Source organism: Sebastes fasciatus, chromosome 6 (genome assembly GCF_043250625.1).
Source record: "Sebastes fasciatus isolate fSebFas1 chromosome 6, fSebFas1.pri, whole genome shotgun sequence".
In the NCBI taxonomy this organism is placed as follows: Eukaryota; Metazoa; Chordata; class Actinopteri; order Perciformes; family Sebastidae; genus Sebastes; species Sebastes fasciatus.
This window is the reverse complement of record NC_133800.1, coordinates 7,924,916-7,937,072: the sequence shown is the minus strand read 5'-3', so window position 1 is coordinate 7,937,072 and position 12,157 is coordinate 7,924,916. Positions and strand designations below refer to the sequence as shown.

At 42.2% G+C, this 12,157-nt stretch overlaps 1 protein-coding gene across 1 annotated transcript; it reads right to left on the bottom strand.

Moving 5' to 3' along the window:
- Positions 1-3,486: 3,486 nt before the first annotated feature.
- ccn1l2 (cellular communication network factor 1, like 2) lies at positions 3,487-8,426 on the bottom strand. The gene is made up of 5 exons (XM_074637459.1): positions 8,084-8,426; positions 7,671-7,884; positions 6,278-6,640; positions 5,231-5,433; positions 3,487-4,923 (listed from the first exon to the last, which is right to left on the bottom strand). The coding sequence occupies exons 1-5, from the start codon at positions 8,150-8,152 to the stop codon at positions 4,621-4,623; spliced, it is 1,152 nt and encodes a 383-aa protein (XP_074493560.1). The 5' UTR covers positions 8,153-8,426; the 3' UTR covers positions 3,487-4,620.
- Between the last annotated feature and the right edge of the window lie 3,731 nt (positions 8,427-12,157).

The following is a 12,157-nucleotide window of genomic DNA, read 5'->3' as shown; positions in this document are numbered from 1 at the left end:
ATAGTATGTTGAAAAAAGTTTAAAAAAAAATCATACTATAGTATGTCAAAAAAGTAAAAAAAAAAAAAGTCACAGTATACTATGTGGAAAAAGTCATAAAAAGTCATATTATAATATGGGGAAAAAAGTCCTAATATGTCATAGTATAGTAATACTATAGTATGACTTTCTTAAAACTTTTTTCGACATATTATAGTATGACTTTTTATGACTGCTTTTGACATACTATACATGACCTTTTATGACCTTTTTCCACATACTATACTATGACTTTTTATGACTTTTTTTTACATACTATACTCTGACTTTTTAGATATAATGATGGATAGAGAGATGGATAGATGGATTGATATCTATAAGATAGCGAGATGGATAGATAGAATAGAATGACAGATAGAGAGATGGATAGATGAAGATGGATGGATGGATAGATAGATAGATAGATAGATAGATAGATAGATAGATAGATAGATAGATAGATAGATAGATAGATAGATAGATAGATGCCAGGATGACTCTTAAACAATGAGCAGTCAAACGTCGTCATAGAACACCAGCTTTTGTTTACAACAACTCTGTTGGAAGGATCATTTCCCTGAAGTTACTCCAACCAAACAGCCCCAGCAGACAAACACCGTCATTGAGGGTCATGTTGAACAGTCTGAGTCAGATGGGAACCAGTGGCAGCATCAGTGACGACAGCAGATGGTAGGTCTCCATGGTGAGATGCTATGCCATGTGTGCTTTTTGGTTCCTGCCTGTCGGTCGTACGGTAAAAGAATTCTGCCTTGTTTGAATGAGGAGAATGCAGAGAGGGATACTAATATTTTATCTGTTGTCAGTTGAATTCATGATTGATAGTCCCAGTAACAAAACTAGCCAATATTAGTAACATTTTATCCAGCTCAAGTTAGAAACACCCATGATAAAAAGTAATCAAAACACTGGATGTGTAGGGGATGGTGCAAACAAAGGCCTTAGCATAAACCAAATCTGAACAATGCTCTCCTACTGGAGGTGTGTTTTTGTCTTAGCCATGTCCTGGACAGGTTTTCATAAGAGTTTAATTTGTATCACACATCACACTGGAAGCTAATGTATTCTGAGACACTATGTTTGTTCATGGACAAACAAGCATGTTTTTCAAAGTTATAAAGACACTATTGTAGGGGCCTGCACAGCATTAGAACTTAATGAACTAGTCATTGTAAACATGACTTAACACATTTTGGTCACAAGCTGAAAACAAAATATGACATATAATCACTTTATAAAGTTGTTTTGGTGAACATGTAAGCTTACAATTGCACACATGTTTGTGTCCATTTGATGAACGTGAGTTCAATATTTACTCTGTCTGTCTCTTTAGCTGTTAAATGTCCTACTTTATCCTACTTTTTTCACCAGCTAGTCAATAAATCTGTCTGTCTGCTGTTTGGTGCTGGGCATGTAGAGTACAGTGGATTCATCAGAGCTTTTTCACTAAAAACAGCTGTCTGCTGCTGCTGGAAACCAGGTTGATGACAGCTAAGTTTTGTAGGGTGTAAAATCAAAACAATGAGCTAAAAGAGGCTAAAAAAAAGCTCTGTAGAGCTGAGGGGAACATCAGAGTTAAGTGACATTTTCTATCACTTTTCACATTATACACATTCATTTGGTCCATTCTTTTTTTAGTTTTTTTCTGCTTTATTTGATAGTGAGAGAGACAGACAAGAGAGGACTCAGCTTTAATGGTATACCTGGTGAGCTACCGGGGCGCCACCATTTGATCCATTATTAATATAAAAAATATTGATTGGTTCAGTGTTAACTTTAAAACCCAAGAGTATCAGGCCATTCATCTGATTTTCCAGCAATATACAGTATCTTATTGGATTACCACCATGACATTAGCTGCAGATATCATTGGTATCACCCATATCAACCTTACTTCTAGTGCCACCATACTGCAAAAAACTTACACCTGAGTACCTCAAGTATCAAAATCTAATGGATAAATTGAATTTAAATCTACTGAACACATTCACACTTCCCAAAGAATGAACCCTTTCTGTGTGTAGAACCCACTGAGCAGTTAAGATACTGCCTCAAGTATGATCCCACCACACTAAATATCTCTGGTCCAGTTGTAATTGGAGACTGGAGAGTTGGTAGAGATGAGGCCCACAGCAGTAATTCTGACTGGGGCAGTCAGGAGTGCTCCGCCCTCCTTTCAGAAGGAGGCAGAGGCCGGGGTGAGGAATTTAGTAGTCCACCGTAATGTTTGTGCTCCAGAGCCAGCTGGAGCGCTGTGTAAGGCCATGAGGCATCATGAACGCAGAGCTCTGACTGAAAATATCTGTGGATGTCTGGTAATGACGCAGGGTTAAGGGTTCCATTGTTACAAAAAAGACCTGGAAAAGACGTGAGGGTGATGGTTGTTGGTCGTGTCATGGCACAAGCAATTTGAAATAACAGGTTTCAGAGCGCAGATGCGCTGTGTCTGAAAGGGCCTTCAGTGAGTGAGAGAAGGAGAGGGAACAGGAGAGTACTAAGCGAAAGAAATACAGTAGCAAAAAATGAATGAATGAATGAAAACTGATGAATATTAGCCTATACCAGAGATTCAGAGGGGCGAATTGTTCAGTTTTCTTTCCTGAGAATTAAAAGTAAAATTAAATATAGGCCTATTTTTTTTTTTTAAATACCGTTGCAGTGTACTTATTATTTTGTTATTTACATTCTTTAAAAATCACCAGAATGCAGGGAAAAAAGAAAAATTTAATTTTTTCTGGTGGAGGAACCCCAGACCCCCCGCTTTTGTTTTGAAATCCTCACCATTTTTTAGGTCTCAAAATTGGCAAGTATGTTGGTACATGCTGGCTTTTGAGGTCTGATGAACTTAGCCGCAACAGCAACACTGGTATTGTTTTCACATTGTGAGACTGTGTGTGTGTATGTCGCATAGCAAAATGTGGTCCTGGAACTACCACAGATGAGATTTTGAGTACTTTGCCAGGTGTTTATATGTCTGTTTGTCTTTCTGTCGGTCTGTGGACAGATTTTGTCACCGCGATGGCATCACAACCGTGCAAGATGCAGTCATGAAACTTTACAGGTGTGTAGCTGCAATCAAAATGAAGGCAGATTTTGAAGATGTGCACAGTCTGAGCAACGGCGTTGGAAGTACGGGGGTAGGAAGTTTGGAAGGGGCCAGTGGGTTGGCCAACCCACTTTATGCCCGTGGTTGGATTTGGCGTCGCGGTTGGGGTGATCCCATCACAAGATGGTCTCTAGTTCAAGTAGCCTTTGGTAAGAGAAACTGGTTCGTAAACAACAAGTAGAACTCTCATATTTTATAGTCTAGGGTTGTTTCAGTTAACCTCGACCCAATTGGACTATCCAGTGAGTTATTACAACACTAAAACAGATAATAATAATAGTGCAACAGCTGCGACGCCTCTTGATATACATTTAATTCAAACATTAACCAAAAAATAAGACAAATTACAGGTTGATAAGTTTTTATTTGATGTGCAGACAAAAACATCCAATGAACATGTGTAACATGTCTTAAATATATAGCATAATTTTATTCCTTAAAATAAAGCATTGTATGTACACTGTGAAGGACACAAACAAGAAATAAAAAATAAAATCACACCCCGAAAAATGAGGTGATCCTAGAATTTACCACTCCACAACTAAGAGTGAAGTCCATATACATTATACGCTTTAATTGATATACTGTAATAGCATACTCTCACTTGTGAAAGTTTCTCATTCTTCAAACAAACCAATACACTTTCACCTACACACGCACATCCGCGCACACACACACACAGCCGTGTACTTCTATCTTTGTGAGGACACTCGTTGACATAATGCATTCCCTAGCCCCTTACCCTAACCTTAACCTAAACCTAATTCTAACCTGGACCTTAAAACTAAGTTTGAACCCTCAAACAGGCCTTTGAAGGTCCGTCCCAAAGCAAGGAAAATGTCCTCACTTTCCAAAAAATGTCCTCACTCTGAAGGTCTAAAACTCAAATTGGTCCTCAAAAGATAGTTGTACAAGAACACACACACACACACAGACACACACATAGATAATCAATGCCACAATCAGTACATGTGTAGGAAACATCACGAAGGACAAGTAATAAAGAACACATAGCCTCTATAGTCACTAATGAATATGTCTCCTAGTTCTTCCTCATTATTCAAAATGCATGTCCATAATTACCATCACTTCTCATGATGGTTCTCTGTTACTGATCTAAAAAAAACTTCTTTCTGTATGACAAACTGTCACATTGCTCTCTGTGGAGAGGACACAAATTTACAATTAAATAAAAGAAATTTCAGAAAAAGCTCTCAGCCGACAGTCTAACACAGCAGCATACAGTATACTGAAGAGTCCTCAGTGCTGCCCTGGTACAAGAGAAGTAACACACCTCTAGTGTGGACAAACTGATGTCATTGTGGCAGGAAGCTTAAAGTGCAAGCGAGTGTATTGCCTAGCTGGGGAGTTGGGTGGCAGGAGCACACCCAGCTGACAGACAGGGAGGTGGTGGGTTTAGGGGGGGGTGCAGTCTTTGCCCAGTGTGCCAGGCCAAGGCTGGGCGTGGAGAGTCAGCCTCAGTGCCTGAAGGTGTGGATGTCGTTGTGGAGGCTGACTGAAGGGCTGGAGGGCCCGCCGTGTATACGACAGCTGGTGTTACAGCTGCAGCGTTGGATCCACATGACGTTTCTGTAGAAGCCCTCTCCGTCGGGGCAGTGGAAATGGAGCCGCACGGTGCGGGAGAGGGAGGGCGTGCAGCAGCGGTCATCGGTGCAAGTCCCACAGGTGCGAGGACGGTACAGCTGTGTCGTCGAGCACCCGGCAAAGGTGATTGTGACCGGTTCCTGGGGGCGGACAGTTCGCTGACACTTCTTCCCTTTCTGGATGACAGAAACAGAGCCACCATTAAAATGACACCACGAAACCCCCTATTGAGTTTTCATTAAGGAACAATGTAGTATTTATGGATTTCATTATTAATTTCCCATACAATGTGAAAATCACATTAACTCAGAGGATTATAACTGACAAATAGGCTTTAGTAGGCTATAGGCTCATCTCAAAGTCAGCTCACTACCAGTATTATTCAAAGAAATTGAGATGAGTTATTGTTGTAATGTAATATGTAATATTTTATGTTAATCTCCAATTCTTTCATTTCCTAACAGATGTGTTTTTGTAGCGTACTTTGCTAGCTACAGGAAGCTGCAGCTCACATTGCCGGATCTGGCACAGTCTGGTTTCTCTGAGCAGCCGACAGTCTGGGTTGTCGTTGGTCACTCGACTTGAAATGCCCATCCCACACGTGGTGGAACACTCGGTCCACTCAGTGGTTTGTGGGAAACAGCTGGATTTGAGTAACACCTCAGACATGGGGAACGACACCATTTCTGTGGGATGCCAAAAAAAATAACAATGAGTTACAATCAAACATTGAATCCCAGCAAACAGCCGTTATGACATCTATAATCTATCCATATATTCATAATCTTTGGATTAAATGATGCTAATGGGATGTTTTTTTTTCTTTTTTGCCCCAGTAATGGAAGAACTTTAGGCTAGAGATGTCAGTCAGTTGATTGTTTTGTTGGGTCCTGAGCACATTTTCATGAAATTAGCTGTGGACATTAATGGTCCACATAGGACGAATCACACCCCATGACCTTTACTGTATAGTGTTAAAGCCGGGTCAAAATCTTCACTTCTACAGAAGAAATATCCAAGTCTATAATGTAAAGGTTGCCATTATATTTACTGAGCACATTCATGCTCCCCTGAGGTTAAACCCTTTCCATTTTGTACTCACTATGAGCTTTCTTGTAGTTGCCACCCTCAGGATAAAATATCAGCTTTGCTCACAAGATAACAAATACATCTAATTAGCAGAAAACCACTGCCATGATTTTTTTTAATAAAGATTTTTACATTCACGCTCCAAGGGGGAGAACTTTCATTTTCATATTTTTTTAAATGATGTGCGTAAAAATCTCCGAACTGGAATCTGAAATGTATACAAAACATTTCTAATGAAATGTTAGTGTAATGGCCTGGTATATCACAGAATTACACCCAAATGCAAGTCAGAAACTAAGAAAGAATATCTCTGAAACCAGTTCAAGATGTATCATATTGTGGAAAATGACCCTGAGTTTTGCCCATGTCCTGCACATCAAAATAGAAAATCTCCTTCAGACCACATTAAGTGTTGGTGGTGGGCATCAGGAAGAAGTTCACCTCTGAACGTGGCCCCTCCGGTAGCAACTGGGTGCCGGGGCTGCGGCTGGACCTGCAGCAGGGCACTGATGTGGTTGGGAAGGGGCTGGCTGTCTGGCAGGGAGGTGTGTGTCAGCTCGTCTGGCTCCTCACTGATGTGGTTGTCGTCGTCACACACCCATTCCTCGCAGCAGCCGCCCTCGGGCCTGGCCAGCCGGGGCCTCGAGCAGCGCAAGTCGGGCAGTGGCACTTGGCGAGGACAGAGGGGCATGCAGCCCACCACCCTGTCCATACAGATGCACTGGTGCTGGCAGCTGGGCTGGAAGTCCTCGCCATGCTGGTACACCCGTCCGCCGAACTCGCACGGCAAACCCTGGGCCTCAGCTGTCAACACACACACACACACACACACACAAAACAGGAAACACAGCTGTGAACAGAGACCTTTGAACTTCATAGAAGGACACAGCGGAAAACCTGCGTTTACACGAACACAACCACAAATACATCATAGCCTGTAGGATCAAATTGCACAAAGAAATATATTTTGTAAAAGGGAATATTTCATGATTTTGTACTGCAATTCTATAATAATAAAAAAGAATGGTCAAAATGTGTGCAACAGAGGCAGAAATATCCTTTCTGTCAGTCCCTATAGTCAATCTCAAAAAACTCTGGATCCTACACTTCCCATGATGCAACTTCATAGCACCTTTTAGTAGACCCTCCCTGGCTGGAAAACGCCTATATCTTTAGAATTTTATATACCTCCAGTTTATGACACAGATTCTCTGGTTAAAGCTGCAGTAGGCAGAATGTTTTTGGCATCATTGGGCAAAAAATCCATAATAACCTTTCAGCATATTGTAATTCAAGTGTTCTGAGAGAAAACTAGACTTCTGCACCTCCTCATGGCTCTGTTTTCGGGCTTTAAAAAATCTAGCCCGTGACGGAAGACTTTGGCCAATCATAGGTCATTTCAGAGAGAGAGCGTTCCTATTGGCTGTGCTCCAGCTGGTGGGTGGTGCTTGGTATTTCCTCAGCAGATCTCAACATGGCTGCCGGGTCACAAACTTTCTCATTTTACAGCTAAACAGTACGCTACAAGATGTTTTTGAATACATTTGAGGCGATAATACAGTATACAAATGTCAACTGATAAAGCCCATTGTCTTTTCTATATATTAAATTTAATTCAATTTAATGACTTTGTTTTTTCCTGACGAACCCCCCTCTTTGTGCTGTACTGCTGCCGCTTAGTATCTTTATTGTGGAGATAAAGGGTGGGTGGGGGAGTGTTTATAATTATGAAAATGTCCTAAGAAATGTCTAGTAACCTTCATTTTATGGCAAAATGTTGGACAAAATGTCAATAAAATTTTTTAATTCAGTTTAACAATGTGCCTTCACTCACCTCGACACAGTCCTCTCTCAGGGTCTCCTCCAGCCCCCAGATGGCAGCGTAGCCCCTTGATGTGATCGCAAGGTTCGGTGGTGCTGCAGTCCTCATTAAACTGCCGAGCACAAACTTTACAGCAGCCACAGTGGTCGGTCACCCAGCTGACGCCTGGCCGGCACGGCTGGGGCAAGGGCGTGCACGAGCACTCAGCCGGGCACTCACTGTCTGCCTGAGGAACGGAGTCAAAGGTCAGGTCAGGATGTGTCACAATAGGTGGGTGTGATTTTAAAAATCTAAATCAAACTAATAAAATGAGTTAAGAATAAGTTCATCCAAGATATAATGACTGAACAATGTGAAATTTCACAAACAGAAATTAATAACAGAGATGGTTTAAAAGCAAGTGGCCACAAGTCACTGCAACTCACCATCACTGCAGCGCTGCCAAGCACAAACAAGGTGGAAATGATCTGCTGCAAAGTAACTGGGCTAAACATCCTGATTACAGCAAATGACCAAAAAGAAAAAGCTGGTAAAAAACCTTCCAAAGGAATTAAAGAATTGTAGAAGTAAGAAGTTGTTTAGATCGACTATCCAAAAGTCCCAAGAGGAAAGAAGTCTTATTCGTCAGCTCCAGGATAAAAAATGTATCCACAGTTAAGAGTCTGTGCACCGAGAGGTACACCCGTCTGCTCTTTCTCGCTCTCCCTCCTACACTATCTTGTTGTTAGCACAGGTCAGCTCTACTTCATAGAGAGGTTTCCCTGTGTAGGGCCTGTACTTATAGACGCACATGCCCCCGCCCCCGCTGTGATATCATCCACTCTCCTCTCAAGACAGCAGGAGAGTGTCCAGACGGAGGTGGTGGCGGGTTTGCTGGTGTGAGATACTGACAGAGACGTGTTCAAATCACTGTATTATTGTGGACATATGACCTCAGGGAGTCCAAATATATGCAAGAAACTTTAATAATTAATAGTAGTTGGTTTATCAAAGCAACCAAATAATGATTCAAATATATTGTGCCATAGGCTTTAAGGGTAACCCTAAGCCTCACACATACCCAGGGATATTTGACAGATGTCTGCAAGAACAAAGAAAACAATGGTAGGACAGGTGTAATGGAAAACCTGAGTGGGGAATCCCACTCCATCATGGTAAGAGTCTTGAACAGGGGAAGTGGTGATGTGGAGAAAATCCCTGTGAACAACACTTCCACCAGCTCTGGCCAACCAGCCGGGCTCTGTCCTCTCCGCTGCAGCTAGTGTGCTGTGGGACACTGTTCTCAGGACATCCTGCGCTCCCTCCATCTCTTTCCGAATGGGCCGCTTTCCAGGAAATACAGGCCTGTCCTCAGGTTCCCATGATTGGTAGGAAAACGCTGCATTCCCATTGTCATCCCAGGGGCACGTAAAAAGTGTTTTGTTGGAGAGCAGGAAGGTCCTCACATTAAGCGTTGGCTTACGCTGTCATGAAACATGGGAAATGTAATTTGGCGCGTTTGATAAGGCTGCCGAAGGTCTTCCCCTTGCTCCCTGAAAAACATGGTGTCTACAATCTGCTGAGAGAAACTTACATAAGAGATATGATGCGGTGATTATACAGAACTGCTTTCTGTGGGACCTTATACCAGGACGGACAGTAATACGTTCTATAGCAGTGATTCCCAGCCTGAAAAAGGGCACCAGATGATTAAGGCATAAGAAGAAAGAAAACAAAAAATGAGGTCCACTCAGCTGTTCTGGAGCTTTTGATCATATCACATGATCTTCCTCAGCAGATGGAATTGATGCAGTTGTCAAGGGAATGTACTGTAGATGCTCAAATTTCCAATTTTCTATCCACTTTAAGGATTTCTTGTCCATGTTGGCTCAGTAGCTGTTTTAGAGACTGAAAGACAAGAAGTCCTTCAGTCTTTGGAAATTTGAAAATCTACATTACCATGACACTTGGGCCACTCTATCTATTGGGGAAAACCTTGTGATAAGATAAAAAGGTCCAACCGAGACTTTGTGGTGAAAAAAAAGTCAAGAATGAATTTTCAATCACAAAATTATGATTATTTTTTGTGACTGCTTTTCCCTTGTAAAATACGGGATACTCTCTAAAGTTTCCATCAAATGAAACAATCCAAAAAAGAGGGGAAGACCACAACAACTCTGAGGTAGCCACAAGGTAGCGTGATAATCAAATGTGTTGTGTATGTCAATCACGCCGCACCTGCAGCAGCCGCCTCTCTATCATGCCTCCTGCCTCCAGTTCTCATGAGCCAGTGATAGCCTGGCCTACTTACACTAAGTTTGATTGTCTTTGAGAAAAAACAAAACAAATGCAATGTGAGAATAAGGAAATACTGAAGCATGTCTAAATGACTGAAATTATTTGAATTATCTGAACGGAAAAAGAGGAGGCTATTGAAGGAGCAAGTTGAGATCTTAAGGTGTTAAGATATATTGACCTGCCGTTGGTTGCTTTGTAAAGTTAGCTGATAAAGTAATTTGCAAACTGCAAGCTAGTTAGTATCATGGAGCCAATGGTCCAAATAAAATATAGGAACATTACAGAACATTATTCTAAGATATATGATTGTAATGTAAGGTCACGTCACTGTTTTGGCCAATGCCCAGGATGCTCGCTCGTACCTACAGTGCGCGGACATGCACACGAGCACGAGCAAGAGCAACAGGATGCTGACTGCAGTTCACTTAGCGGCCACAGGTGTCATTAATAACAAGGATCTTCTGAAAGCTACATATAGTACCTTTAAGTTGCAGATGAAACATGCTTGCGCATGTTTTGTGTGTGTGTGTGTTTGACGCACATGAGAAAGTGGTGTATAGTATTATTTCGTTTGAGGAGCTGAAATTGCCTGCACACTTTAATATTGTTGACAATGGGAGCGCACTAGCATTGCTATTTGCGTTATGTGTATGGAATATTGGCATTTGTGTGTGTTGCTGACTGTTTTATAAAAAAGAACTATTATTACCATTAAAATGTGTTGCAGGTAGTAATAGTTTTGTGTATTTCAATAAAGAATTTGAATGCCATGGTATTTCAAAAGCATTTCCACATTTTTTGGCATCAAAGAAGTCCCATTTGAAGATGAAAAAGGACTAACCTCAGCCCCCCCGCAGCCCACCCTGAAAACCTCATCAAACTTCAGTTTGTTGATGGGACCAAACCTGAGGCCTTTATGTTGAAAGCTGGTCCCACTACACACGGCTCACTTCCTGAGAGCAGGTGTTGTACCTCCAGACTGAAACGGTGAAGTTACTGTGCGAAGAGAGAGCACAACATCAAACCACACGCAGCCACCCAGACACCCGGCCGGCTGGGCTGCAAAACCACCAGGGACGCTGGAGCGGGGTGAGATGGGGGGATGAGAGGGAGGTTGGGGGTGAGAGCACCTTGTTGGGCAGCAGTGGGGAGGAGGGCAGCAGTCTGGATTCTTAGAATTCCTGGCCCACAAAGGCAGGATGTGTGTACTGGCCACGCTGCGTCAGACACTGATGGAGTAGGAGGGAGTCGAGGAGGGGTGGAGGGGTTGCCAGTTTGGCAGCCTCCTGCCTGGCAATGTGCCAACCATTGTTTGTTAGCCAGGCAAACATTTCCAAAACTCATGGAGGTCAGGAGTTATTCATCACGCTGTTGCCCCCCCCCCCCCCCTCTCGTTTGTTTTCTCAGCTCGATATCTGACACCATCCACCAGCCTGAAGAGTCAGTCCGATAAAAAAGTGTTTTTAACATTTTTCTCACAAACAACAAGTTAACTTGTCTCTCCGAGAACAGTTGTTTCTTCAATCTGCTCTCATTTTGTAACCATAGATGCGACAACACTCCTTTAACTGTGAGGTTTCCTTGAAGAGGTAGTAATGAAAATGGCAAAACCTGCTAAATAACTCAGAATCACTCTTTTATAGCAATCCAAAGGGTAAACAAGAAGTGTTTGCAGCATGCAGGAAGAGGTGCTGTAACGCTAAAAGATAACAGGCGCACAGCGGGTCCAGTCCAGGGTGTTAGGAGTTAGCAGCCAGGAGTTTTTCTTACATTAAATCATGTGAACATGTTCTATAGTAGAAATCCAAAATACCATAAGTATGAACCTGAAACTGAGCATGATACAGTATGTCCCCTTTAATTATACTACAGCAAACATTGATTGGGCTCATCTGTTTTAGTAAATATGACACTAAAATTAAGAATTTGAGAAAAAAAAATGCACTTCTGATTCTAATTTGCAGTAGGCTTAGTAATTCATTCATTCATTCATGATCTGATGAACCATGACCTCTTGTTCCTACAGCACCATATACTGTACTGTAGACAAACTAGCCACACCACTGATGAGATGCTAAGAATCACTGCTGCCGCAAGGCACACGTGCATCATGCGCTGTGCGCCGGGCAAACAGCCTGGCCATAACACTGCCGTTTGTCACTGAGGTGTCACAGACCTCGTGGTAAAGACATTCATATGATACCACTGTATGTTCACTGTCT

Bases quoted from the DNA above. Each gene is read 5' to 3' on its own strand.
- ccn1l2 (XM_074637459.1), bottom strand. From the start codon at position 8,152: ATGTTTAGCCCAGTTACTTTGCAGCAGATCATTTCCACCTTGTTTGTG. The intron at 5,434-6,277 runs GTGAACTTCTTC...GGCATCCCACAG, and splicing joins CGGAGGGGCCACGTTCAGAG to AAATGGTGTCGTTCCCCATG. The intron at 4,924-5,230 runs GTACGCTACAAA...TCTGTCATCCAG, and splicing joins AGCTTCCTGTAGCTAGCAAA to AAAGGGAAGAAGTGTCAGCG.